The sequence below is a fragment of the Symphodus melops genome (assembly GCF_947650265.1).
Source record: "Symphodus melops genome assembly, chromosome: 10".
Classification (NCBI taxonomy): Eukaryota; Metazoa; Chordata; class Actinopteri; order Labriformes; family Labridae; genus Symphodus; species Symphodus melops.
This window is the reverse complement of record NC_136700.1, coordinates 2,937,605-2,962,093: the sequence shown is the minus strand read 5'-3', so window position 1 is coordinate 2,962,093 and position 24,489 is coordinate 2,937,605. Positions and strand designations below refer to the sequence as shown.

The window sequence follows — 24,489 nt, the reverse complement described above, 5'->3', positions numbered from 1 at the left end:
TCAACTATTAGACGCTAACACATGAAGGGTTCATGTCACACGATTTCCCTTTTTTTATAAATATTCACAGAGTGTATAACAACATTAAAGTAATCGGTTATTATTCTCGCTCTCATTGAGTTTTAACCTCAAGTATTGCTTATATTTGAGAGTCTCTTACCTCTGTGCAACGACAGGACGTCTGACGGGCTAAACCTCTGTCAAATAGAGTCTACCTCCTACCTTCTCGAATGAACATGGAAAAACTTGGTGCATATTTCTTTTTCAATCTCTCCGAATCAGAAAGAATATGAGTTTCAAATAATGGGGGGGGGGGTGGCCTGGTGGTTAGTCCTCCACCAATGACTCAGGTTCTTTACCACATTTCATCCCCCACTCTCTCTCTCTCTCTCTCTCTCTCTCTCTCTCTCTCTCTCTCTCTCTCTCTCTCTCTCTCTCTCTCTCTCTCTCTCTCTCTCTCTCTCACTGATGTCGGACTCTATCCACTGTACTTTATCTACAACAAGAAGGGCATGAAAAGTAAAATAAATAATAAAAAAATATAAAAAGAGACTAATGTGCTGCTTCCTGCCTCGGCCTGGACACTCCTGCAAATGAGATGATTCATCTCAAAGAGTTTTCCTTGTTAAAAACACGGTCGATAGTTTATGGTGTCATTCTGAAAGCGGCTGGAGAAGAACTGCCCGGCTTCTGTAGCTTCATGTCCTGATGTGTGTGTGTGTGTCTCTCTCACCCCAGGTAAGAAAAGAGTGGGAAGAGGCTGATCGCCAGGCGAAGAATCTGCCCAAGGCTGAGAGGCAGACGTTAATCCAGGTAAGACGCTGATCTGGCCCCCCTGGGACTCCCCCTTTTTGTCCCTTTGTTCAGGTGCGATGTGAACGCCCCCTCGTAGGTCCTTGATCCCTCACTCCCTGTGCCATTAAATATCCCTTCACCCTGGCTGCTCTATCTTTATCACTCTGAGGCTAAATTAGGGCACTGTCTGAATGGAGAGACTTCTAAATGAGTCTCCAAGTCCCTTGACAAGCCTGAGAGGCGACATGACTGAAACCCAGAGCTGTGCGAGTTTAAAGCACTCTGGTGTGCCATTCTGTTTAAAGTGCAGACACAGATTTATTCATTTATTTATTTATTTACTGTCATTATTTTGTTTGTAGCACTTCCAAGCCATGGTGGAGTCCCTGGAGGAGGAGGCAGCCAGCGAGAAGCAGCAGCTGGTGGAGACTCACCTCGCTCGGGTGGAGGCCATGCTCAATGACCGGCGCCGTCTGGCCCTGGAGAACTACCTGGCTGCCCTGCAGGCCGACCCCCCGAGGGTAAACACCACACACTGACCTGGGGGAGAGACTTTTATCATCCCCCAAACCCCCCGACCTGCCCCATCTGTCTATTGCTTTTTCTCCCCTTAGCAGACTTACAAACAAATTCACTCACCACGCTGGGTCTCCCTCTATTTATGGGCTGTGGCTAATCTCATATCCTGTCAAAAGACCTTCTGCCAACTTGCACTTCATCATGAGGAGAATGGATTACTGCAGCCAGAGAAACACACTTTACAAAATCCTCTATGAGCACAAAGTGAATCACATTTGAACCTCCAGCTGTAATCCCTGTGTCGTGTTTTTTAAATTCCTCTTATCTAATAGTCTTTCATCCTTTTGCCAGCTCTGAGTTTGATACTGTGTTGCAAGGTACCCGTCGCCCCTCTGGATCCACCAGTGTTTGGCTTCTTACCCAGAAATGAAAGAATTCTATTTTTGCATTTTCAATCATTTCAACTTTAAGAATATGTCTCGACTTTTTTTTCCCCCTCCTGCTTCAGTTACTCCTCTAAAATTGGTAGTTGCATCATGAGTGCTATGATGCTATTTCAGAAGGTGCTGCAGAAGATTTGTGACGTGTTATATGCAATTTATTCATTTTTATTTTTTACATCTCAAATATGTCGGGATGGTTCTCGTCATCCGTCTGCTTAGCGGGTTGTGTTATTTTCATCTTTCGAAGCACGTAGTGTGTTCATTCAAGAATCAGACTTCTAAACCAGTCGGTTCATATTTCTTCATCTTTGTTGTTAGATTTTTTTAAATTAAATTAAAACTTAAAAATAGACCAGTAGCTTGGCTGCTGGCTCTGCATGACAGATGGCTATTTATTCTTTGCTCCCGAACACCTTTCACTGACTGATTTGTCCTTATTCATTTATTAATTTATTTTTGTTTCATTTTCTTGATTTTAATTTTTTTTTTGTACCACTCTGGTCAACTTATGTTGGTTGAACTGTGTTATAAATACATTTGGATTGAATTGATCGATAGCGCTTCCAAAAATAAGATATTCAAAACGAGACAGAAATCTTGCATCACATTAATTCCTGTTCGTCAGTTTTATGCAGTAGTGGTTCCCAGGCTGTGTTTAAATTACACTAACAGAGCCTCTCTGTCTCACCTCACGTTCCCCTCAGCCCCACCGCATCCTGCAAGCCCTGAGGAGGTACGTCCGCGCCGAGAACAAGGACCGCCAGCACACCATCCGTCACTACCAGCACGTCCTGGCTGTGGATCCCGAGAAGGCTGCCCAGATGAAGTCCCAGGTCTGTTTTCTCTGTCCTGCTTATGATGACTGGCGATCAATTGAGTTGGTTTTAGTGGAAAAAGGCACACGGGGTGGTCTTCAACTTTTTAGTCCAATCATGAGTAAAAAAAAAAACTTTAAATCCTTCCTCATCTCCACAGCAGAGAAGCCTGAACAAGCACATGTTTAGCATATCTTTGTTAGAGGGATTTTTATTCATGTATACAGTTCGTTTTGGTTAAGTGGGACCTTCTATATATGTTGTAGGTTTTCATCTTGACTGAGCAAACTTCAACAATGAAGATGGTATTTATTACAGACTGTCAGAAATCTGAAACCTCGCGTCAAGCCGCTCCAAAACCTTATACTGCTCCTATTCCTGCTCAGACAGGGGAGGGATAATGAAGTCTCAGCCTGCTCCTCTCTGCCCCGCTTCCAAGTGTGTAGGAGGTAGAGAGAGTGTGTGTTTCTCTGAGTTGAAGCCCAGGAGGAGTTAGGAGGCTTGTTTGACGGAGAGAGGGCGTGCGTTTCATTCACTTAAACTCAGGCCGAAGATTAACATTGCACAGGTCTTGTGTAATGCTGGACTCTGAGCCGCTGCATGGGGATTTGGCCTCTGTTGTATGATGCACTCGCTTGTGTGTGCCCGTGCCCTTCGACACCATTTAGAGTTATGAGCCACCATTACAGATAGCACAGCAGACGGATGGAGCGACATGGTGAGCAGGGGAAAGAGGCTTGGTCTTTGGATGAATTGTTGTCTCTTGGAGGCAGTGAGCCTCGGCGCTCAGTCATGGGAAGCTAGTTTGTATTGTTGTCTTTGCACTGTGTTTATTTGTCAAGCCAGATCCTGTGTATTTCTTCCCTCAGCCAATCCTGCAGGAAGTTTAAATCTGTCTTTACTTTTTTTTTTTCTCAACTCCTCTTATACGTGTATTTGATCTGTGATTTGGTGGTGCATTAAATAAATCCTTTGTAAAAAAGAAGGATTTCTTTGCTTTATGTAACTGTTATGGGATCACGATTATTCCCTTTTAACGTGAAAGCCTCTGCAGCTTATGAGTGGTTCCTTGATGCATCGAAATCTCCTCTCCAACATGGGCACATGTAATCTTGGTTTGCGAGGATTGTTTGTCAGACATGGGCAGGAAGGCGCCACAGGGCCTGCAGCTCGCTCTTAATGGGAAAGGTGCATCATTGCCATCTGTTGCTGGCTCTGCTGCACTGCAGCCATGTGTTGAAAGATTAAAACAGTCTATCATCATTGTGGGGAATAAACAGCAGTTACCTGCCAAGAGCCGGTCAGCTCGTCTGCGGCTGCTCGCTTTTTATACACTGCCAAACACTTTGGCAGCAGAAATATTGTTCCTCTTTCAACATCATATTGATGGTGAATACAACTGTTTTCAAAACAGAAAGTTTTTCTTTTGTTTGATCAGGGAAGTTAGTGTGTTTTTGTTTGTTTTTTTACACGGGGGTTATCAGTGGAGCTGACAGGCAGTAGATCCTGTCAGGTCCGTTCAGAGCTTCCAAACTGATTGGAACATTACGTGCAGCAACTTGTTTCATGTCTGCGAGCTGCCTGGCTGCGAGCGAGTCTGAATTATCAGGAGAGAATATGCTCTGTAGCAGACAGCACACTGCTGCCACTTCCATGACAGCTCCATATAAATATGCCGTTGTGTCAGATGTTTACATTTCTTCACGACTAAATGAAAGTTCTGCACACACAACAGCGTCTTTGGAATATTCAGGTTGTTCTTTTTTGTTTTGTTTTTTATCCGTGTGTTCCTGACGTTTGTCGTCTTTTTCTTTTCTTTTTTGTGAATAACTGTATCTTCTCATAGTCTTTGTGTCACCACACAAACGATAAGTTGACTAAACGTGTCGGCCCTTCAGCCGCTGTAACTCTCGGCTCATTTTCCTCACAAAACACTTCTGGTTCCATGACTCCCTGCTCGTCTGTTTTTAACCCCCAGGTGATGACCCACCTGCGAGTCATCGAGGAGAGGATGAACCAGAGTCTGTCTCTGCTCTACAAAGTCCCGTATGTTGCCGAGGAGATTCAAGATGAAATAGGTGAGAAAACGAGCTGTGCTGAAATAAGAACAGTGATGAATAGTGTACTCTGGACAGATGAAGCTAATTAATCACATTTGTTCCGACCCCTCAGTTATTATTATATTTATAGCTGCTGCCAACTGACAAAAGACAGAATCCTTTTGCAAAGACAAACAGTTTGAGAGGAGAGCAGCAGACGAGCTTTAGCGCTGACTGTGAGAGAAGTGTTGTATTGTTTTCAGTGTGAAACTGTTGCAGTCACTGCTCTCTGTATGTAGATGGCTTTGCTCACCACTTCTTGTTCAAACAATTCAATTTAAAGCTGCATGCTGGTTTCAGGACAAAGCAGTACAATTTAAGACCGGCGACGCCTGATACCTTTTACGATTATCTTTTGTTTGCTTTAGCTGATTAAAGGAAGCATGGCATGTCGTTGCAGCGTAGATTAAAGTGGAGCTGCTTCAGTGACAGAACTGGGTCACAGCTTTCAGCATGCAGCATCCTGTTGGGAGATATGCAGATTTACCCAGAAAACAGCGCTCTGAAAAATACTAATTGGTAGTTAGCAGAAATGGGAACAGACTGATCTCTTGCAGCAGCAGTTGCAGCTCAGTTTTTAAAAGCATGTTAACAGTAATTGGAGCACATTATTAAAATGTCTCGGCTTGACGGGTGTTAGCATGTTCCTGACCATCTCGTGCTTTGTTCATGACTTTTCCTGCAGACGAGCTGCTCCAGGAGCAGAAAGCTGACATGGACCAGTTCCTGTCGTCCATTTCTGAATCACAGCCAGATGTCACCGTGTCGTCGGAGGAGAGTGTGGAAGTCCCCCTGTCCGAGGGGAAACCCTACCGCCCCTTCCAGGTCACGTCCTTGGGTTCCCGTTCAGAACCAGAGGGTGAGCAGCTCCAGCCTCAGACGGTCACGAGCAGCATCATGAACAAGACTGTGGCTGTGTGGAGAACAAAAGGCCATACACACACATCGTTGGTGATGAAGCATGTCAGAACTGTTGAATAGTGAGGGAGGAAAGGTTTACAATGTGTTTTATGGCGATGCGAATGTGCTGTAAAGCCATGGGTTGGGACTTATCTTTGCCTGCACAGTTCCCTGTGGCCTAGCCCTCAATGCAGCACTACTGAAGTTCAGATAAATGCACAAAGCCTCAGGCTTTGGTGCAGTGCTGGAGCCAAAAGCTTAGGGGGGAAAATGAGCCGTTATGGTTCTCCTCTTTACACAGCGGTGCCAAACAAAAGATTGAATCCTCAAAGGGAGAGAAAAAAGTGATGGATGGATCGCTTCCAGCAAGAAGGAAGGCAAATTACAATAAAATCCCAAAGCAATATTTAATACACATGCCAACACCCTAGAGGGCTTAGGCGGAGCTAGCCAATTCTGAAATGGCTCCCTTTTCTGATTTTAGTTACTTTCAAATTTATTTTGGACTCTTCCCTGCTTAACTCTTTTCCTAATCAATTAACACAGCCTGATAATCCTGCCTTTCTCTTTTCGTTTTCTCTCTTCTCTCCTTCCCCTTTTCTGTTCTCCTTTTTGTTTCTGTTGTTCATTTCTAATTCCAAGGCGATCTATCAGACTCCCCACGTGCCTTCAAGAAAGGTTGGTGCCTCTGTTGCGTCTTGTCCCCCCCCCCCCCCCCCCCCCCCCCCTCCCTCAACTCCCGAGCCATTTCCATCTACTATTTTGTTCCACTGCTCTCCTTTCCCTTGTGTAATTTGGGAGTCTCTCTCTCTCTCTCTCTCTCTCCCACCATTTCTGTTTGTTCAGAAGCCATCTGGTGGTTCATTTTATATTTTTGTTCGATGACTCACATGGACTGCGTGGTTGGGTTTCAGTTGCTTTTTATTTTGCTTTTCATCATGTGAGGATTATCACCAAATGCTGAATAGAAAATTTTCAGTGGCTTTCAAGTCTTTGAGCGATACTGTAGAGCACAGCCAGCTCCCCTCTCCGAGAGTTCCTTCAGTCTTGTGTTCGCTGTCATCCTGTCATTAGTACATTTGTCAAAGCACCTTACTTAATTATTCCCCCCGCCCACACGCTCATTCCCCTCATCAGTCCCCTTCGTCCTGATAGGAGCTGTGTGATTTAGTGGGCCTGTCTCAGGCTCACTGTTTCTGCTGCTGACCTACCGCCCAATCTAAATGAGCTTAATTTGTCCTCCAAGTCTGAGACTCAAAGGTGGCTACGTCATCTGTTTTGTCTGATCTCAGCTTAACCTTGTGGTCTTACTCAGTGAACACGCTGACACTGTCCACTAATTGTTGAATTTAAATTATATATTGATTTTTTTTCTCCAAATGTACTGTACATGTTATCTCCTCCTTGCACTCTGTCCCTCTGTATTCATCCTTTACTTTTACTACTGCTCCTTAGCATCATTGTCTTTATTGATTAATCTGCCCATGACTCGCTTCACAAATCTATAATCTTAAGAAAAGATTAGGAAATAGCAAAAACTAATGGACGAGTTTTCCGGTCGCTTTCTGAAATCCATGCAGAATAGAGGTCACATTGTTCTCGCAGAGGTCACTCCTTTTGTGCTGTGTGTTATTGTGTCCGGCTGTGACACTTTGTGCACCCTGCAGTACCGTCTGATAACCTGCCAGAGTTTCACGCGTCACTTCTTCTGCTAAAAAAAAAAAAAAAAAGGCTAGTAAAGACACATCATTGTTCCTCGCTTAATCCATCGGCAGTTGTGCTTCTCTTAAGTGTTTCGCCGGGGCTGACGTAGCTGCAGCAGCAGCAGCAGACAAAAAGTTCATGCCAGCTTGCTGTACATTGTACAGGATTGTGCCCTCTCTGTCTCACTCACTCTCCCTTCTCTCAGTCTGTGATTCATTCATGGCGTATCAGCTGTGTGTACATTCCAGTTCTCGGTTTAGCCACTGAAATCTACAGCAGAAATGATCTTCTGTTAACATCTCAGGAAGCTTTGATTTAAGTTCAGGTTTGAAGCGTTTAATAATGGAACTAACATGACAGAATGAGTCATGTTGGTTTAGAGGGGCTTCATGTAGTCAATGCATGTAGCTTAATGTTTACAGAGTAACATCACTCTGAGAGAGCCTCTATGGAAAATGTGGGGTCATTGTCATATTGGCTTCACAGTGGACACACAGTGCACTGGTGACAACAAAGCCCTTTCTTCCATTCAGCACTGCGGAGACTGAGGTGACAGTTGTGAGAATAAGAGCTGTGTAGCTGTGTGCAGCAGCGTGCCACCACCTCTGTTTGTGTCTGTGCAGCTCCACTGTTATTGACTGTGCTGTTTCACCTCCTGCAGGCTCCGCCATGTCTGGGTTAGACGGTCTGATTGGTTCCGAGGAGAGAATCATCAACAGCAAACCTAAGATCAGCAATAATGTGGTAAGAGCTTAATGTCACTTTACTTCTCCGTTTCAGATTGTTTGGACTTTCTTACTGCCTGAACTCTTGAACTGAGAGTAGCTTTGTTAAAGCAAAAAAAATCGATGATTTTCTTTAATATTTATTCCACGTTGTTCCCTATCCTACAAAGTCTATGAAGTGAAACTGATTCGCAGGGTTAACGTCATTACCACGACCTCAGACCGAGGCGAATGTGCTGATGGTTGAGATTGATGAGTACATAGGGCGCTTTCACGTAGCTCTCTTAAGTTCAGCGTTTAATGAGCCAGACAATTCCGGTAACTATGTTGTCATAGTTACAGCTATTTCACACTGGGCTATTTGCGTTTCTCTCTCTGGCCTCTGCCAACCACCCCTCATTCAGATCAACTCCACACTTTGTGCTGCAGTCATCGCATGCTACTCTTCTCTGCCAGACACACCATTGCTTTCATGGATTTTCAAACCGTTCTTGGCTGATGAGTGTGTGTTGTCTTTTTGCATGCTAATCCAACACTGACTGCAAAGCGTCAAAGTGTGTATATGTGTGTGTGTGTGTGTGTGTGTGTGTGTGTGTGTGTGTGTGTGTGTCATGCAAGTTTCTGACTGCATGCATGTTTCTTTTTGAAATGCTATTCCTCTAAGACGAAGCAATCTGAGGTTGTGAAGATAAATGGTGGTTGACACCTGAATGTCCTTTTTCTATCTTTTGTGAGAAACAGACTGGACTGCTCTGTCTCTACACACTGCAGATTTTGTTTCAGCCTCCTGAACACACCGTCTTTTACTCACTGCGCTTCTTCTTTAGATTAGAGATCTCAGTAATGAGTGGTTGATAGTCTGTTTGGAAAGACATATGTAATATATAACTATGTGCATAGAAAAGTCTTTTTTTGATGCTTGCCCCCCCTCCCCTCCCCCTCCCCCTTTCCTTCCAGTTTGTACAAGACAGCATCAAGTATATCATCACCCAAACACAGATAATCCTTAAAGCTGACTTGGCTGCACATCGCCTGCCTGTCTCTCTTCCTCTCTCTCTATCTATCTCACACACATACGATCTCACACACACACATTGTGGTGAGAGTAACCTGGGCTCCCCTGTCTGTGTTGACAGGTGATTGATGAGTCTCTGGATGTTAAAGAAGTGCTTTACAGTGCAGAGAGAGTCAGCGTTATGCATGATGATGAGCTGGTGAGTATAGCGGCGCCCTCCACAGGGCTTTCTGGGGAACTGTAGTTTATCTCTAGCGGGGACACGATATAAGGAGGAGGGAGTGTGCAAAGACACCAGTTCTGCAGTGATTACTACAAAACAGAAAAACAACACAGCTTTGGAAAAACCCTGAAGCCCCCTCTTTTTTTTTTTTTTTTTTTCTGATCAGACTAATATGTTTTGGTTATTTATGCATGAGTGCATGTTTTGTTTTGTGAATGTATATCAGAATGTACACATTGGAAATCTGGGTTCATATTCTGAATGTGAATCCACACAAACTGAGGGTGCTCAGTTTATGTGTGTGAATGAGCAGTGGAGAAAAGAATCCTCCGGGATTGTCTGCATATGAGTCGTTTGTGTCATATGTGCCACATTACATTGTGAAGATGAATATGGGTGACTGTGATTGGGTGTGTATATTGAATTGACAAAGTTATAACACAATCTTGCACATCATGCATGTGTACACACCATTCACAACCGGACCGTGTCTTATTACCAACAGCGATGTTGTCCCTGCTTCACTGTGCTATGATAAAATAACACAAGAAGAGGGCTTCATCCTTCCCCATTTTAAAGCTATTCTTGATAAAGATCAACATCTAGAAGTGATATTCTGTACTATCAAGGCTCGGGCGGAGTTTAAATCAAACATCCTTTTACCTGCATAGCTGGAAGAACCCACTCTCAGCAGTCACAAATCAGTTTTCTTCAAAATGCTTTTGAAGGTTGGTTCTTCTATCTATAAACACAGATGCTCCTAATCTATCTTTTCATAATGACTATTGATTATTACAACAGTTTCCTTTCAGCCTCCTCTGTAGATATTTGGAAAAACAAGCTTCAGCAAATAAGAAATATTGATCAGGGAAAGAAGCAAATGCTTGCGACGCCATTTCCAGCCTTGTTTGTTTGAATTAGAGTGATGCTTATACTCAATGTACCTGGAGAGAGAAGTCGCAATACACACCAGAGGAGGCTTTGTGCTGTAGTCAGTAGTCATTAATGAAAATGTGATTATTGGTCATAAACTAATGAACACTAAGGGTTGGAAGCAAGGTTGAATATTTGATAGTTTTTATTTTTATTTTAATGCAATCCTGCTCAAAAGTTTGTTTGATACCAGAGAGGGGACCTTTATTTCATCTGTCATATATTAGCATTAAGATGTCTGTTAATTATGCAGTGCTTAGCTGTGCTTGTATAGTCTCCTCACGGCTCCTCGCTCTTGTCTTCCTCTCACCTGTTCCACCTGTCAGGATTCGTACCGTCCCCTGGGAGAGGACTTCAGCTTCGGGAGCAGTGCACTTATTGGCCTGCTGGTAATCGCAGTGGCCATAGCAACTGTGATTGTGATCAGTCTGGTGCTTTTGAGGAAGAGGCAATATGGCACCATCAGTCACGGCATCGTGGAGGTACGTCACCTGATATTTGGTGCAGAGTGTGAATCACACACACACACACACACACACACACACACACACACACACACACACCTAAATGAAGAGCCATCAATCTTATCCAAAGTGTCAGATTTAGATATAATTATCATCTCCTATGGAAATGAAGTCTCAGCAAATGCGAAGGGGAAATTAGATTATTTTCCCTGTGGTATTTGAATACAACACACGCAGCATGTTGTGCCCTCTGGAGAGGAGTCGCCCTTGTTGAGGTCAGCCATCATGAGTGCTGTGTGTTTGTCTAACAGGTCGACCCCATGCTGACACCAGAGGAACGCCACCTCAGCAAGATGCAGAATCATGGCTACGAAAACCCCACCTACAAATACCTGGAGCAGATGCAGGTCTAACCAGAGCCAACAGGGGGCGCTGAGGGGAAACATACTACTGACCAATAACATATGCTATTGTTAAAATCATTTGCATACATCCAAACTCCATTTTCTGGTTTGTTCAAAACAATCCTTAAATAATGCTACTACTTCTACTACTGCTACTGTTGTACTATAGAGCTCTTTTTGATCATTTTCTTTTCAATAAGGTGATGTATCTGCCATGTTGCATTATGGAAAATGTGATTCTGCAGATTTTTATGTAATTATGAAACAGCTTTCTCCGATCAAGATGTATAACATTTCTTCAGACATTTTTCTTTATTTTTTAAAAAGTGGACACGCAAATCAAACCGAATTAAATGTTTTTGAGGAGCCATCATTAAACTGGCATACCAGACACTTTCACCATCATGCAAGTGTCATCCCTGCAGTTACTGATGGTCTTCTCTCCAAGAGTTGGTGTTTTATTTTCTTTTTCCTCTCAATAAATTGCTTGTATATGAAGGTTCTTTGTACCTATTAAAATGTATAGTGAACAACAAATGAGAAAAAAATGAAACCATGGACTATTTACTTTCTGTTCTTTGTTATTATAACAGACAAAATATACATAATTATGCAGTTTAAATATATATAAAGTAGATGTTTTTATTCCACCTTGTCTCCCAGGTAGGAGGTCATTAGTTGGTTTCGGGTTCTTCGCTCGGTGGTCATGATTTGTGAGTCGATGGAGGTGAAGGTGTGCACAGACCCCCAGCTCAAACATTCACTCAAAACCTACTCTGAACTCTTACCCTGCTGTTAATGTTGTAGCCAATCCCCTTTTACACACACAAATACAACCTTTCATCCATCAGAATAAAACAATGGACAAAGTAATGCCTATTGAGATGTGTTACATAGTTGAATGTATTGTGGAAGCCTTTTTTTCCCATACTATGTACCAGGATCGTATGTGGCTTTCTTTTAAGTGCGCTGTCATAAACATTATGACAGCAGGCGGTGGTATGTCCCACTGATAAACATGTTTTGTTGACTGTTTTTTTTTTTTTTCATTGTTTGTTTTTTACTCATCTGAAGCAACAAAACTACAACAAGCACCATAAAGCTACTTTCAAAGAATACTTTGGGGATATTCTATTCACACATTTCTGTAGCAACTATTGACTTTTCTGGTCATATAAAGAGTAGAACATCATGATGGATCTAAACAGGACCGGCCCGAGGCTCAGCTGAAACAAGAAGCTGCCCCTGTAGAGTGAAAATGTACCAAACCAAATGGGTTGGGTGGTGCATTATCTAGTCTGAGAACTAACGCCAAACAAAGATATTTCTTAACCGAAATAACTAAACTGAAATAGATCATTTTAGTGGGTACTAAAACTGTCTTTAATATTTTGCGGAAGTACAACAAATGTTGTAACCTGGATTTTTTTTTTCTTTTTTTTGGGGGGGGGGGGGGGGTCATTCTCTGAAAAGCCTGGGCCGGCCCTGAATGAAAGCCAGTTGAAGACAACATGGAGCTGGAGGGCTGTGCGGGCAGACAGACACGCAGGAAGATGAGGCTTGGAGAGCTGGTTTTTGAGGAAAAATATATAGCTTGTGTATTTTTACAGGTAGAGAATGACACAAACTGAATCCTAGAATCCTCTTTTCTCTCTCTCTCTCTCTCTTAGTATTGTCTTTGTATGCCTGTATAGTTGATGTTGCAATCATGGCTTTTTTTTCTGAAGGATTATCTGTGGTGTGCATTGTTCTTTATGAAATGATATGATGATATATTTTTAAGTTTGTTTTCTATTTTTTTTTTTCTCTTCCTGTGACAGTATCTCTGTATGTGACTGTCTCACTATGCACCCAAACGGCTTCAATCTTGTAACTGCCTGCTTGATTGTGGGAGGGGAAATGGGAACTAATAGAATATGCATATTAGTGATTTTAAAATAATTGATTGACATCAGTGGAAACCGGTTTATGGTTACAGGGGGAATACACATCAATAAACTCACAACTTCCATATGGATTTGTCGTTTTTATGGATGGATGGATAATACTATTTTACATTGACCAGTCCTGTGCTCTCATGGCCAGATAAATGCAGAAAAGCTGCTTTGAGATCCGGAGGGTCGGCTGCTCAAGTCACGGTGTTGACCAAGTCTGGAAATCAGTCTGGTAGCTGGAGAGGTGCCATTAGCCACCCACAATGGGTAATACTTCATTCTTTTTACTCCGTTCTGAAGTCATTTTCTGATGATAAAAAAAACCGTCACCTTTGGCAGGTAAACAGGAAGTTGCCTTATAGCAACAGGAGCACGCGCTGGGAGCAGAAACTCTCGTGCGCGTGTGCGCCTATTCAAGCCTATGTTTTTAGCATGGTAAATAACTGTGTAGGCTACAATTAAAGTTTCCCTTTTGGAATTGATAAAGTTTCTTCTAAATAATAATTAATGTGTTATGTCATTGATTTGGTTAGATCACAACACTATCTTATTAGCCAATTCTATTGACTTTGTTCATATTGTTTGTTTTCTCTTAACGTTCCAAAGATAAATTTTAAAGAACAAGCAAACACGCATATATATTAAACTTATATTAAGTGTATATTAAACCTAAATAACTTCAAAGATGGTCCAGACAGTTATCCGTTAATATTTCTATTGAATAAATGAACATATGTCCGCATTTACATTGTTCCATTGTTGTTTTTCATTTCTTAATCTAAAGGATTTTTTTTTTCCAGACAGATTTAGGTGGCCCACGCCTAAAATCCTACAGCAGATTACATAATTAAAATTACTGTTTTGAAATGTGGAAATCTCCCCGCAGACAGATAAAGGGGATTATCCTCAGAGGTGGGCGTCCTGTTTGCTCAAACAGAAACCTGTTGCTCATCATGAACCATAAAACCATGAACCGTAAGTGAATCAGTAGAAATGAGTCATCATCGGATATGATCACGTGACTGATACTAAAAATAAACTACCTACCCTTGAGGTTTCAACAATTTATGAATTTAAAACGACAGTCATTGTTTTCTAATTTTACCAAAAGTGCCTAGAAAAGGGTCCGGGCTAAAATGGCCACAGCAGCTTCACAACTATTAAAAAAAATGTAATAAAATATATAGATCTGTTATTCAGATGATTAAGTTTATACACATTAATTTCTAACGTAGGCATTTTCCGATTTTAAAAAATACATATAAACGTCAACCATTAAACATAAGCCTACCTCACCTGTGTGGCAGGTAAACAGGAAGTCACCACAGGTGTATTAGGGGTGGAGACACGCCCGCAGAAACCCGAGGATCCCGGAAAATCTTTTTTTTTTTTTTCCATGCCTGCTGTTTCCTTAGTTTCCCTCCGTCAGGAGTCACACGGGCGGGTACAGGTGACATTCCGGACAGGTAAGACATTTGTGAAGCTCTCGACCCGGAGAAGAAGCTTCTTTTCAAAACGCCAGGAGAAGTCTCTCACCTGTCAGCGCTCACCTGTGTCAAGTCTTTGTTTTGTTCGAGCAGCTTGAATTCGTTAACAAGCCTTGACGACAAGGCCTTCAGTTTCACCTCGTCAGCAGCCTGTGGGCGGCTCAGGAAGACTTCTACAAGTCACAGAAACAATCAAGAAGAGGACTTTTGTGGGTGAAGGAGTGGTTCAGGTGTTTGTAGTTTTAATTTGAGCAGTCTAGTCCAACGTTGACCCCTGATGGACTACATGGACAGTGACCTGAGATACACCCCCAAGTCGGTAAGAATCTTCTCTTAAGCCCTAACATTTGACATGCAATTAACTTCATTTTATCATTTCATGTTTGGTCTTCAAGGTTTAATGTTATCCGGATGACAAGTGACCTTAAAAGATTTAAAGATAAACGAAACAGAATCAAAGAAGTGTGTTAAAGGTAAATCTACCTGCATGCCTGCAGCAAACCTGTCAGACACGAAATGGAGAGAGGACTTGTGTTTTCATTGCACACATCGACCTACATACAACTCTTGAGAAGGGTGTCATGGTCAGCAGCCACACAGGTCTCTCTATCAACAACACACTGGTTTGCATAAGGACTAACATGTTTGTTGAGTAGGAAAAACACAGCAGGAAGAAGCTCAGAGAACCTGCTTCTATTCATCGAACAAGATTTTAGAGGCAAACAAGTTTCCCAAGCTTTTAAGATTGCTACACTTGTATTAATCAAAAGTCAAGTGTCAAGTGTTTCATGCACAAGGGCCTCACAAGAGATCTCATCCAAACAAACGATGCACCAGCCTGTCACCTTAATTCAAACGAGTTAGGACAAATAGAGGTTACTTCTGCAGTGTATTTATACATAAAAAAAACCCATAAAATACTGAATTACCTTGTAGCTTTTAAAGCAGTTTGAATTCTCTCGATAAACTCCTTAAAATTGAGACTTTAAAACCCGTTTTTCTGTCATTCCTCCCAAAAACCTCTGTGAGCATCTGAATTCCTCCTGCTTCCTCCGCCCTGTTGCAACTTGTTCACTTGAGTCCTTCTCTTCTCGAGGCAAAGTTACATTTGACGTTACTCCCCAACAACACAGTATTGTGATGTATAGTGACCTTCAGTCTGAGCGAATGTGTCCTGCATGGCACACTTCAGATAACATAACATCAGTGGTGTTGCTATCATGCTAGTTTAGCATGTTTAGATCAATGAGAGTGAGGCGTTTGGAACACTTAATGATAACGTCATATTAAGATCCACTCTTTAGTTTTTTAAAAAGAAAATCACCATTAGAGAAGAACAAATTGTGGAGCTGATAATCTGTATTTTAAAAACTATTTCCCTTTTTAATTGTAACTTTTCAAAATGGTCTCGGACAGTGACTCAATAATTGCAGCGAAATCTGCACAATGACATTAAATAAACGATGGCATGCCTGCTCGCTCCTCATGGCCCTATCCCAGGTAATCAATTCCTGTCACATAAAGTGTGCCAGACTAAAGTGCTGTCCATGTTTCTTAAACAGAGTCATAGATCTGCTGATTGAGCCCAATAAGTTGCTCACAGTTCTTAAAGTAACGGGCATAATTCACGATGCACACAATCTAAAGTTTTAGCGAACAATTCAAAGTGTATTAAATTGAAATGTCATTTGGTTAAAATAGTGTTCATTGTGTCATTGAGCTTTAAATGTTATACTACAGTGAGCATTAGTACAGTGAGCATTAGAAGAAAAAAACTTGTTGTGTTCCTCTTCAGCTCTGTGAGTGGTTTGTTCCCAGCAGGTTAGACAGGATTTGGCTTCGTTGAAACCTTTGTACTCCCTCCCCCCTCTTTAAATGTAACCAACAGAGCTGTGAGTCATGCCTGAAGTCCTTCTCTTATTCATTAACAACAGTGCCAAACATTGAAACTATGCTTTCTGTGTTTCTGTATTTGTATTTTATGATTAATTTTAAACAAGATTCAGATTTTGTTCCATTGACAAGCGTCTTTTTTTTCTTCTTAAGAGCAGCACATTGTCTGCTTGTAATCCCTAATTTAGTTAGTCACCTCAACTCTTGACATTCCTATAATCTGCATGTACCTACTTGTTGTCTGCTGCTGTCGCCTGTCATCTGTTGATGATCTACTTAGATTAAGAGAAACAGATTTAAGCACAAATACAATCAACAGAGTAAGTTAAAGAATCATTCTGGAGAAAGGATGTTGTTGCAGCTTCATGTTCATCGTGGTTTTGTCTTCCTGTGAAATGCTTTCATGAACTACTTGCAGCTTGATATGAGCCTTTCAGTTTAATGTACAGTATTTTTATCCATTTTACCCATAATTCTCTCTGTCTCCTAGGACAAAGACTGGGACACCTCCGTCCAGTTCCTGCCAGCTTCAGATAACAAAAAGCTTGAGAAGAAAAAGGGTCCAGGAAAAGTTGGGGCCGTGATCGGAGTGTTGATCTTCGCTGCGGTTGTTGCACTTATGACCGGACTGCTGGTCTGGCATTTCCACTGTAAGAAGCCTTTCTGTTCTACTAGAACAGCAAACGACACAAACTTTAACTTTAGTCATGTCAGTTGGATAAATGTATTTGAGCAGTTAAAAACCAAAAACATTTTTTTTAAATGTTGGGACAGTTTTGAGGAAGTTTAGATCCAACGGCAACTGGACTGGTTTAAGAGTCGACCAGTCAGTTTAAACACAGCTGACAGTGTTGAGATATTTTATTGAAAAAAAACACATTTAAAAGAAGTCAACATGAAGAACTTTAAAATAAATGGCTCTTTCCTGTGCATTGCTTCAGTCCGTAAAGATGTGCGGGTCAAGAAGATGTACAGCGGCTCCATGCGGATCACCAACCAGGTGTTTGAAGAGGCTTACGAGAACGCCGACAGCTCCGAGTTCAAGGCACTGGCGATGCAGGTGACTTCCCAGGTAAGAAAATAAGACAACCCGCATCCCAAATGTTGTATTTCATCTTTTTGAAAACGCTCTCATTCATACTGTTTTGATTTTTCTCCTTTCTGTTTCAGCTTAAAACCATCTATTCTAAAAGTCCTCAGTTGGCCAAATACTATGTGGGTTCGACAGTTCAGGCTTTCAGGTACGCCTTTGAAACTGCAGTTATGAGTTGTTAATAACAAGCGTCAGTCGAAACAGGTTCATTTTTCTTTCCTTTTTATGCACGTTGGAGGACAGCTAGGCTTTGGTTAACTTAAACATGTCCTTGTCTAAATGTTTTATTTGTATCCACATCTAATCGGTTTGTTTTTTGTGTGGTTGCTCCTAGTGAAGGTAGCGTCATCGCCTACTACCTGTCTGAGTTCAACGTCCCGACTGGCCAGGCTGCAGCTGTGGACAAAGCCATGTCTTCGATGGACAAGCTGGTGGACAAAGAGCAGCGTTCCCTGTCGAGACCAGGCAACTCTCTGATCTTTGAAGATGTGGTGTCTTCAGGTAGACTCAAAGGAAATCTAAAACTCATTCAAGTCCATGCTGATCCAAGTGTTTTGCATGGTGTCATGTTCATGTCATCTCTTTGTACTTCATCTCATCTCATTTCTGTTTGTGTCGTTTTCTTCTCACAGCACTTGACACACGACTGATGTCAACAACATTTAGCAGTAAGTGCTTTACTTGAAATGTATCATTTGTTTAACTAATGTCATATTTTACAAGTCAAACATTGAAACCACAAAACTCCCGTTTCTCATAAAGCTCATTGGACTACAACACACTGACTTTCACTTTGAACATCTCGTCATATTTCAGCCTACATTTGTGGTTGTTGTCTTCACTGAGTCATGATGAGAAATACAATGCTTGAAGTATACATTCCTGCAAAACACAGCTTCTCTTGATTTGGCGAAAGACTTTCATTGTGAATGACCTCCCATCAGAGTGATTGATCATCACTGTCATTAAAGATAGAGGGAGTAACTACTCGTTCGAGATGGTACTAACAATGTGATGGTTGTATTTAATTCTGCGTTTGCTAAATTAATGTAGTTAAAAAAAAACAGTTTGTAGACGTCACATAATTACATTTTGAGAGATTCTTCTGTTGGTTTTCAGCGAACATCTTTTAAAATCCTTGGTTTTTGTGTCAGATTTTTTCAACTTTGCTGAACATGCGAGGATCAATGAAATTGAGCAGATCAAGTCCCCGGGCTTCCCTGACCGTTCTTATCCCAACAACACCTTCATCCAGTGGCGGCTGAGAGCAGACCACAACTACGTCATCAAGCTCAACTTTGACGCCATGAATCTGGAAGAAGACTGCAAGAACGACTTTGTCAAAATCTACGACTCCTTGGTGGCTATTGAGAGCCGTGTTATGGAAGAGTGAGTTTCCCTTTTGCGTGATTCAAACTAAGCTGCATGCAGATAATTAACCCCCCATAGAGGACGTTATCTTGTATGTAAGGCCCTCTGCTGGTCAAATTCTGCTAGAGCCTTTTACTGCACATAAAAAGTCCAGTTGCCAAACGCCGTGTGAATGCGCTCTCCTAAAATAAAATAAAAAAGACTAACGAATAAATCTGACTGCAAATCAGCAGGAAGTTTAAGATTGTGATGAATCTTTCCAATCCAGAAATTCGACGTGCAGTCAGAAAGAAACTGGGTTCTTAAAAAAGAAACTTCTGTGAATGATCATCTGAGACATTCTTGTACAGGAGAGATACAGCTCTTAAAAGTAGGGCACTGTGTAAGTGACCTAAATCCACATCAGATGATACTTTGTTTTAGAGGCGCAGAGGAAGGATTTTGCTTTTTAAGTATTATTAAACTCAATCCATGTCGAATAAACCTGGCTTAAAGAGTAAAGTCTGATGCACTTTGATTAAGCCAAAGATCAAATAAAAGGTTAGATGTTAGTTTGAGATTTTAAAAATGTAAAGTGCTTTACAAATAAAATGTATTACTTCATGTCTGGTAAACTTCAGAAATAACATTGACAAAGGAAATATTTCAAATGTGTAAATTCATGTTTTTCAAGAGGCCATTTTAAGCACACACATCTATTCCCACCTGTGCTCCATTCAAAAGACTTTGAGTTGTCACCAGCAGATCAGGAATCAAGGCATAACTGATGTGTGTTTCATTTGTTTTTCTCCCAACAGATTGTGTGGTTACCACTCACCTAGTGAACCACTGACCTTCCTTTCTTCGGGTAATGTCATGCTGGTCACGATGGCCACAAACGACAAGAAGAATTACCCGGGTTTTAGAGCACAAGTCTCACAAGTCCGACGTGGAAGTAAAGGTAGGGCTGTTGGTCACTTGGGCCTCTCAGTCAGGAGCAACATTATACATGTCTGATATCTAACAGTGATGCATTTTCTCTTAAAAAAGGGACTTCATGTGGTGGCCAGCTTTCAGGTGATAAAGGAAGCTTCACATCCCCTAACTTCCCAAATTACTACCCGCCTCAAACTGTCTGTCAGTGGTCGATCCAGGTGAGACGTCTTCATTCAGCCAACACAACATAATGTCCTGTTTTTGATCTCATTTCACCATGTTAAGCATGTCTTATTTCTCATCTCTGTCGATCATTAAGGTCCCTGCTGGGAAGGCAGTGAAGCTGACCTTCAAAAAGTTCCTCTTGTCTGAGCCTGGGCAGGAAAACTCAAAGGACTGTCGCAAAGACTTTGTGGAGATCAATGAAAAGAGGTGAGTCCATTTGTGTATGTATTAACTGAAGCAAGGAAGGACATACCAGGTCAGACATGTCACTGGTTGTGTGTCTTCTCTCCAGGTTTTGTGGCGAACAGGAGGACGGAACATTGACTGAAATCAGTGACAACAACAAAATGGACGTGAGATTTTACTCTGATTCCTCTTATGTGGACCGAGGTTTTGATGCAGAGTTTGAGGCCATCGACGTCAAAGACCGTAAGAGGCTCTGTTTTTCCAAGATGATATTTTTTGTCTCTTAACATTAAGCAAGTTTATCTCATATGAATCCTGTCCTCCACAGCTTGTCCAAAGCAGTTCCAGTGCAAAAATCAGCGCTGTGTTAAGTTGTCGCTCAGGTGTGACGGATGGAACGATTGTGGAGACATGAGTGATGAATTAAACTGCAGTAAGTACTTTCTATTTAAGGAACACTCATTGTCGAGCCAAGCTGCACTTCCTATTCTGCACATCTTTAGCACACGTAGTAACTTTACATGTTGTCTTCCAGAGTGCAGTGCAAAGGACATCGCTTGTAAAAATGGATTATGTAAGCCAATGTTCTGGAAATGTGATGGTGTGAACGACTGTGGAGACGGCACAGATGAACTAAACTGTGGTGAGACACGTTGGCACTGATGGGGAATGTTGACAGGACATTTAGCGCTTCACACTTTGAATAAGTGTTCTCATACTGCTCTGGCTGTTGTCTTCAAAGGTGGCTGTAAATCTGGACAGATAACATGCAAGAATAACAAATGTGTTTCTGAGAAGAATCGCTGCGACGGCAGAGACGACTGCGGGGATGGATCAGATGAGCTGAACTGCGGGAGAAGTAAGGCCAGTTTTCTCCTGAAGTACAAAAATGTTTGGAGACACTGAAGTCTCTACCTTTCATCATATTTCCTTTTAAAAAGTGCAATAGCTTCCTTACTGGAGTTAAATTAAGATCTGTGATTGAAATATTTAATTATTTGCGGATACTTTCAGAACACAGATATGGTTTTACAGCAAATGCATCTTTTTGATTTAGTCTCACCATCTTCAACTCAGCTTTCTGAAGAAGCAAGGCCACTTTCAGCTAGGAAGGAAAACAACTGATACACATATCACAGTAGAGTTATTTACTGCTCAGCTTCAAATCTAAATCAAGTCTGAGCCTGTTGGTTGCCTCCTCATAGCAGAAAATTATCTCTTGGTTTGTAAAGACTAAAGAGATAGTATAGAGATTTAAAGTACAATCCAGATTCAGACAGCCTTATTCCTCCCAAAGGGCAATTCATTTCCAGTCTTCCCTCACCAGAGTTAGAATTGTCTGTAATTCACTGGGTAGGAAAACGATTAAAAATGAATGTTGTCATTGCTCTTAATGTTAACATGCATCTGATTGCAAAATAATCAGCCACAACATATTTTAAAAGGAATACATAAACTGAGCTTGATGTTTTCCCTATTTGTCTCTTTTTAGCCTCTGATACTCGCTGCACTGATCTGACGTATAAATGTAAAAACAATAAATGCATCAGTAAAGTAAACCCAGAATGTGACGGGACACGGGACTGTGAAGACGGATCTGATGAGGAGAACTGTGGTAAGTCTCACAGGGGGCGTGTTCTTTGTCTAAAATTAAAACTGGTTATTATCTCCCATCTGCATTTTTACACTGCATGACAAAACAGATGTGAGCCTCCACCTGCTCATGATTCATAAACAAGCTGCAACAAGCAGATTGATTTGATTGTTTACTTTGCAGACTGCGGGAATAGAATGTTCTCGAGATCGCGTATCGTGGGCGGTCAGGACGCAGAGGATGGAGAGTTTCCCTGGCAGGTCAGCCTCCATATCAAAAATGTCGGCCATGTGTGCGGCGCGTCCATCATCAGTCCCCGCTGGCTGGTCACTGCTGCTCACTGTGTGCAAGATGACGGCAAGACGAGGTAGCGACTTGTTTTCACCTTTTTGTTCCTATTCACAACTAGAAATGTTACAAACCAGGGATCGTACTCGCACACCAGGCTGTCATGAAATCTCAGCCATTCTTACGTTTGCTGTTCTTTGTTACATTCTGGGATGTGTTTCAATGATTGTCCTCAGATATTCCCAGCCGGGTACATGGGAAGCTTACCTCGGTCTGCATACGCAGCGAAAGATCGGGAGTTCTGTGGTGAAGAGGAATCTGAAGCAGGTCATATCCCACCCAAACTACAATACGTACACCTATGACAATGACATCGCCCTGATGGAGCTGGACAGTCCTGTCACCTACTCCGACTACATCAAGCCCATCTGCTTGCCTGCTCCTCAACATGATTTTCCAACTGGTAACACCGTGTGGATCACAGGGTGGGGCGCTAAAAGAGAAGGAGGTGAGTCCCTGCAAACAGTCGTTTTGATGAATACTTGTGTTACAGCAGCGGTTCAAAAAAATTAAATCTGAAACTGATGTTGTTCCTCTGTGTGTGTTTTATCAAGGATTTGCTGCGTCTAGTCTCCAGAAGGCCCAGGTTCGCATCATTAACCACTCGGTGTGTAATACTTTGATGGGCGGGGAGATCACATCTCGGATGTTGTGTGCTGGAGTACTGAGTGGAGGAGTCGACGCTTGTCAGGTGATTAAAGACACAATAACCATATGATGCCCTTTTTTCTGTCTTTCTTCCTCTTACCTATGCACAAACTCAGTCCTCCAGAATAATTGGTAGATCAAATAATATAAATAATTGATCAAACTTAAGGTCAGAAAAACAGTGTTTCGGGTAACAGCGTCCCCAGGTTTAGCTATGCATGTCGTCCCCACATTACCTCGCTATAACTTCTCTATTAAAGGCAAGCTCATCTTTAAGTGTAACCCCAAAAAAAAGAAGAAATATTACTATCTGTTGATACCAGATGATCAGTACCATTTGTTTTTTTGCAGAGGTTTTCAATTTAATTCGTTGTTTGGCCATGGAAAAAAAGACATTTTCTGTTTGTATAAAAGGAATACATGGAAGGAAAGCCTTGTTTGAGTCGAAGAAAGAGGCAGTGGGGAAAATGACTCTACTCCACACTGCCCCTATGTGGTATCTTGATGCTAACATATGTACCTGTGTTTGTCTCTTTTAGGGGGACTCTGGGGGTCCTCTGTCCAGTCCAGCCGGCCCTCGTATGTTCTTGGCTGGAGTGGTCAGTTGGGGAGATGGCTGTGCCCGCAGGAACAAACCTGGCGTCTACACAAGGGTTACCAAATACCTTGGCTGGATCAAAGAAAAGACAGGAGTGTAGTTTGCTGCAAAACGGACGATGCAAAATACGGATATGAACATAATTTAATAATGAGTTCTACTGCACAGATTTTGAAACACCAGTAAAACACCATTTTGACTTTCCAGCTTTTTTTTAAATGTAAATAGGTGTTTTTATTTTTGAGTGTTTTTATCTTGTTGTTGTTGTGGTCTTATGTGTCTGTTTGATGGAGAACTATGTTATATAGGCCTACTGCACAAGCAATCAAAAAGCTGTCCTTGTTACACATGTCGACATGAAATGTGCATCCTGTGTTTTATCAGTAGCCGTCACGTGAATACCCCACCTGTTTTCCTTGTTGTCTTTGCTCTGAATTTTATAAATTAGAAACAAAATGACAGCAAGCTCATTCCATCCTACCTCCTATGGCTTGGTATTTTATGCATTTTATAACAGATTTTTAGAAATCCCTGAAGGTTACTGATGTGATTATTCACTTTTTAGAGCTTTACCCTTATTGTCATGAATTGCATTTAATTTTACTGATGTGAACTGCGTTTCTAGAGTCAAATACAAACACATGCAGTAATTGGGTTTGAGATTTACATGATCCACATCTATTCAACATAATGTTAGTGAATTCTCTTTAGGTTAAACTGTAAATGTGTATTTTATAAAGCAGATGTTTTTTAAATAAAGTAATTCGTTTTACAGTGGTGTTTTTGTTCACAATTTTATCTTAAGTTTTAGGATGAATTTGCTCAGCATTTTTCTATAAATAGTTTGTAATCTAAAGAAATTTAAAACAAATTAGTTTGACTTGAATTATTCCTGGTGCTTCATGGTACATGAATCTTTATGATTTAGCAGGATGATATTAGGAGCAATAAATGTGCAGACCGTTCATTGAAATTCTCCCCACCTGGAGATCAATCTTTGTCGAGATCAGATTAAAACATCATTCAATAAAAGCCAAGTTTCTTTGGAACTAATGTGTCATGAAAACTTCATAATGTGGATGGTTAAACTCTGTGTGACATGAGAGGGCTTTTTTTTCTGTGCGTGTCTGCAGTCAAAATTATTCTTATTTTGGTAAT

The 24,489-nt window shown here is 41.5% G+C and overlaps 2 protein-coding genes across 2 annotated transcripts in view; both read left to right on the top strand.

The window, feature by feature from the left end:
- aplp2 (amyloid beta (A4) precursor-like protein 2) overlaps positions 1–13,050 on the top strand; it is a 50,880-nt gene extending 37,830 nt beyond the window's left edge. Inside the window, exons 9-18 of the mRNA XM_079353745.1 lie at positions 739–813; positions 1,158–1,316; positions 2,462–2,590; positions 4,551–4,650; positions 5,357–5,530; positions 6,214–6,249; positions 7,937–8,019; positions 9,137–9,214; positions 10,498–10,653; positions 10,947–13,050. Of these exons, the coding sequence (XP_079209871.1) occupies positions 739–813; positions 1,158–1,316; positions 2,462–2,590; positions 4,551–4,650; positions 5,357–5,530; positions 6,214–6,249; positions 7,937–8,019; positions 9,137–9,214; positions 10,498–10,653; positions 10,947–11,048 (1,092 nt within the window). The 3' untranslated portion in view covers positions 11,049–13,050. The remainder of the gene's footprint in view (positions 1–738; positions 814–1,157; positions 1,317–2,461; positions 2,591–4,550; positions 4,651–5,356; positions 5,531–6,213; positions 6,250–7,936; positions 8,020–9,136; positions 9,215–10,497; positions 10,654–10,946) is intronic.
- Positions 13,051–14,275: 1,225 nt separating this feature from the next.
- Positions 14,276–24,105, top strand: st14a (ST14 transmembrane serine protease matriptase a). The gene is made up of 19 exons (XM_079353672.1): positions 14,276–14,779; positions 16,844–17,003; positions 17,295–17,425; positions 17,524–17,594; positions 17,781–17,947; positions 18,079–18,114; positions 18,601–18,835; positions 19,615–19,757; positions 19,847–19,950; positions 20,052–20,164; positions 20,250–20,386; positions 20,472–20,576; positions 20,679–20,786; positions 20,886–21,002; positions 21,636–21,758; positions 21,921–22,104; positions 22,262–22,533; positions 22,640–22,776; positions 23,273–24,105. The coding sequence occupies exons 1-19, from the start codon at positions 14,738–14,740 to the stop codon at positions 23,429–23,431; spliced, it is 2,544 nt and encodes an 847-aa protein (XP_079209798.1). The 5' UTR covers positions 14,276–14,737; the 3' UTR covers positions 23,432–24,105.
- The last annotated feature ends 384 nt before the right edge of the window (positions 24,106–24,489 follow it).

What these genes read in the sequence shown, in the direction of transcription:
- st14a (XM_079353672.1), top strand. Translation starts at nt 14,738, where the DNA reads ATGGACTACATGGACAGTGACCTGAGATACACCCCCAAGTCG. An exon ending in CACAGATGAACTAAACTGTG is followed by an intron (nt 20,787 to 20,885) that starts GTGAGACACGTT and finishes TTGTCTTCAAAG; the next exon opens with GTGGCTGTAAATCTGGACAG. An exon ending in ATCTGATGAGGAGAACTGTG is followed by an intron (nt 21,759 to 21,920) that starts GTAAGTCTCACA and finishes TTTACTTTGCAG; the next exon opens with ACTGCGGGAATAGAATGTTC.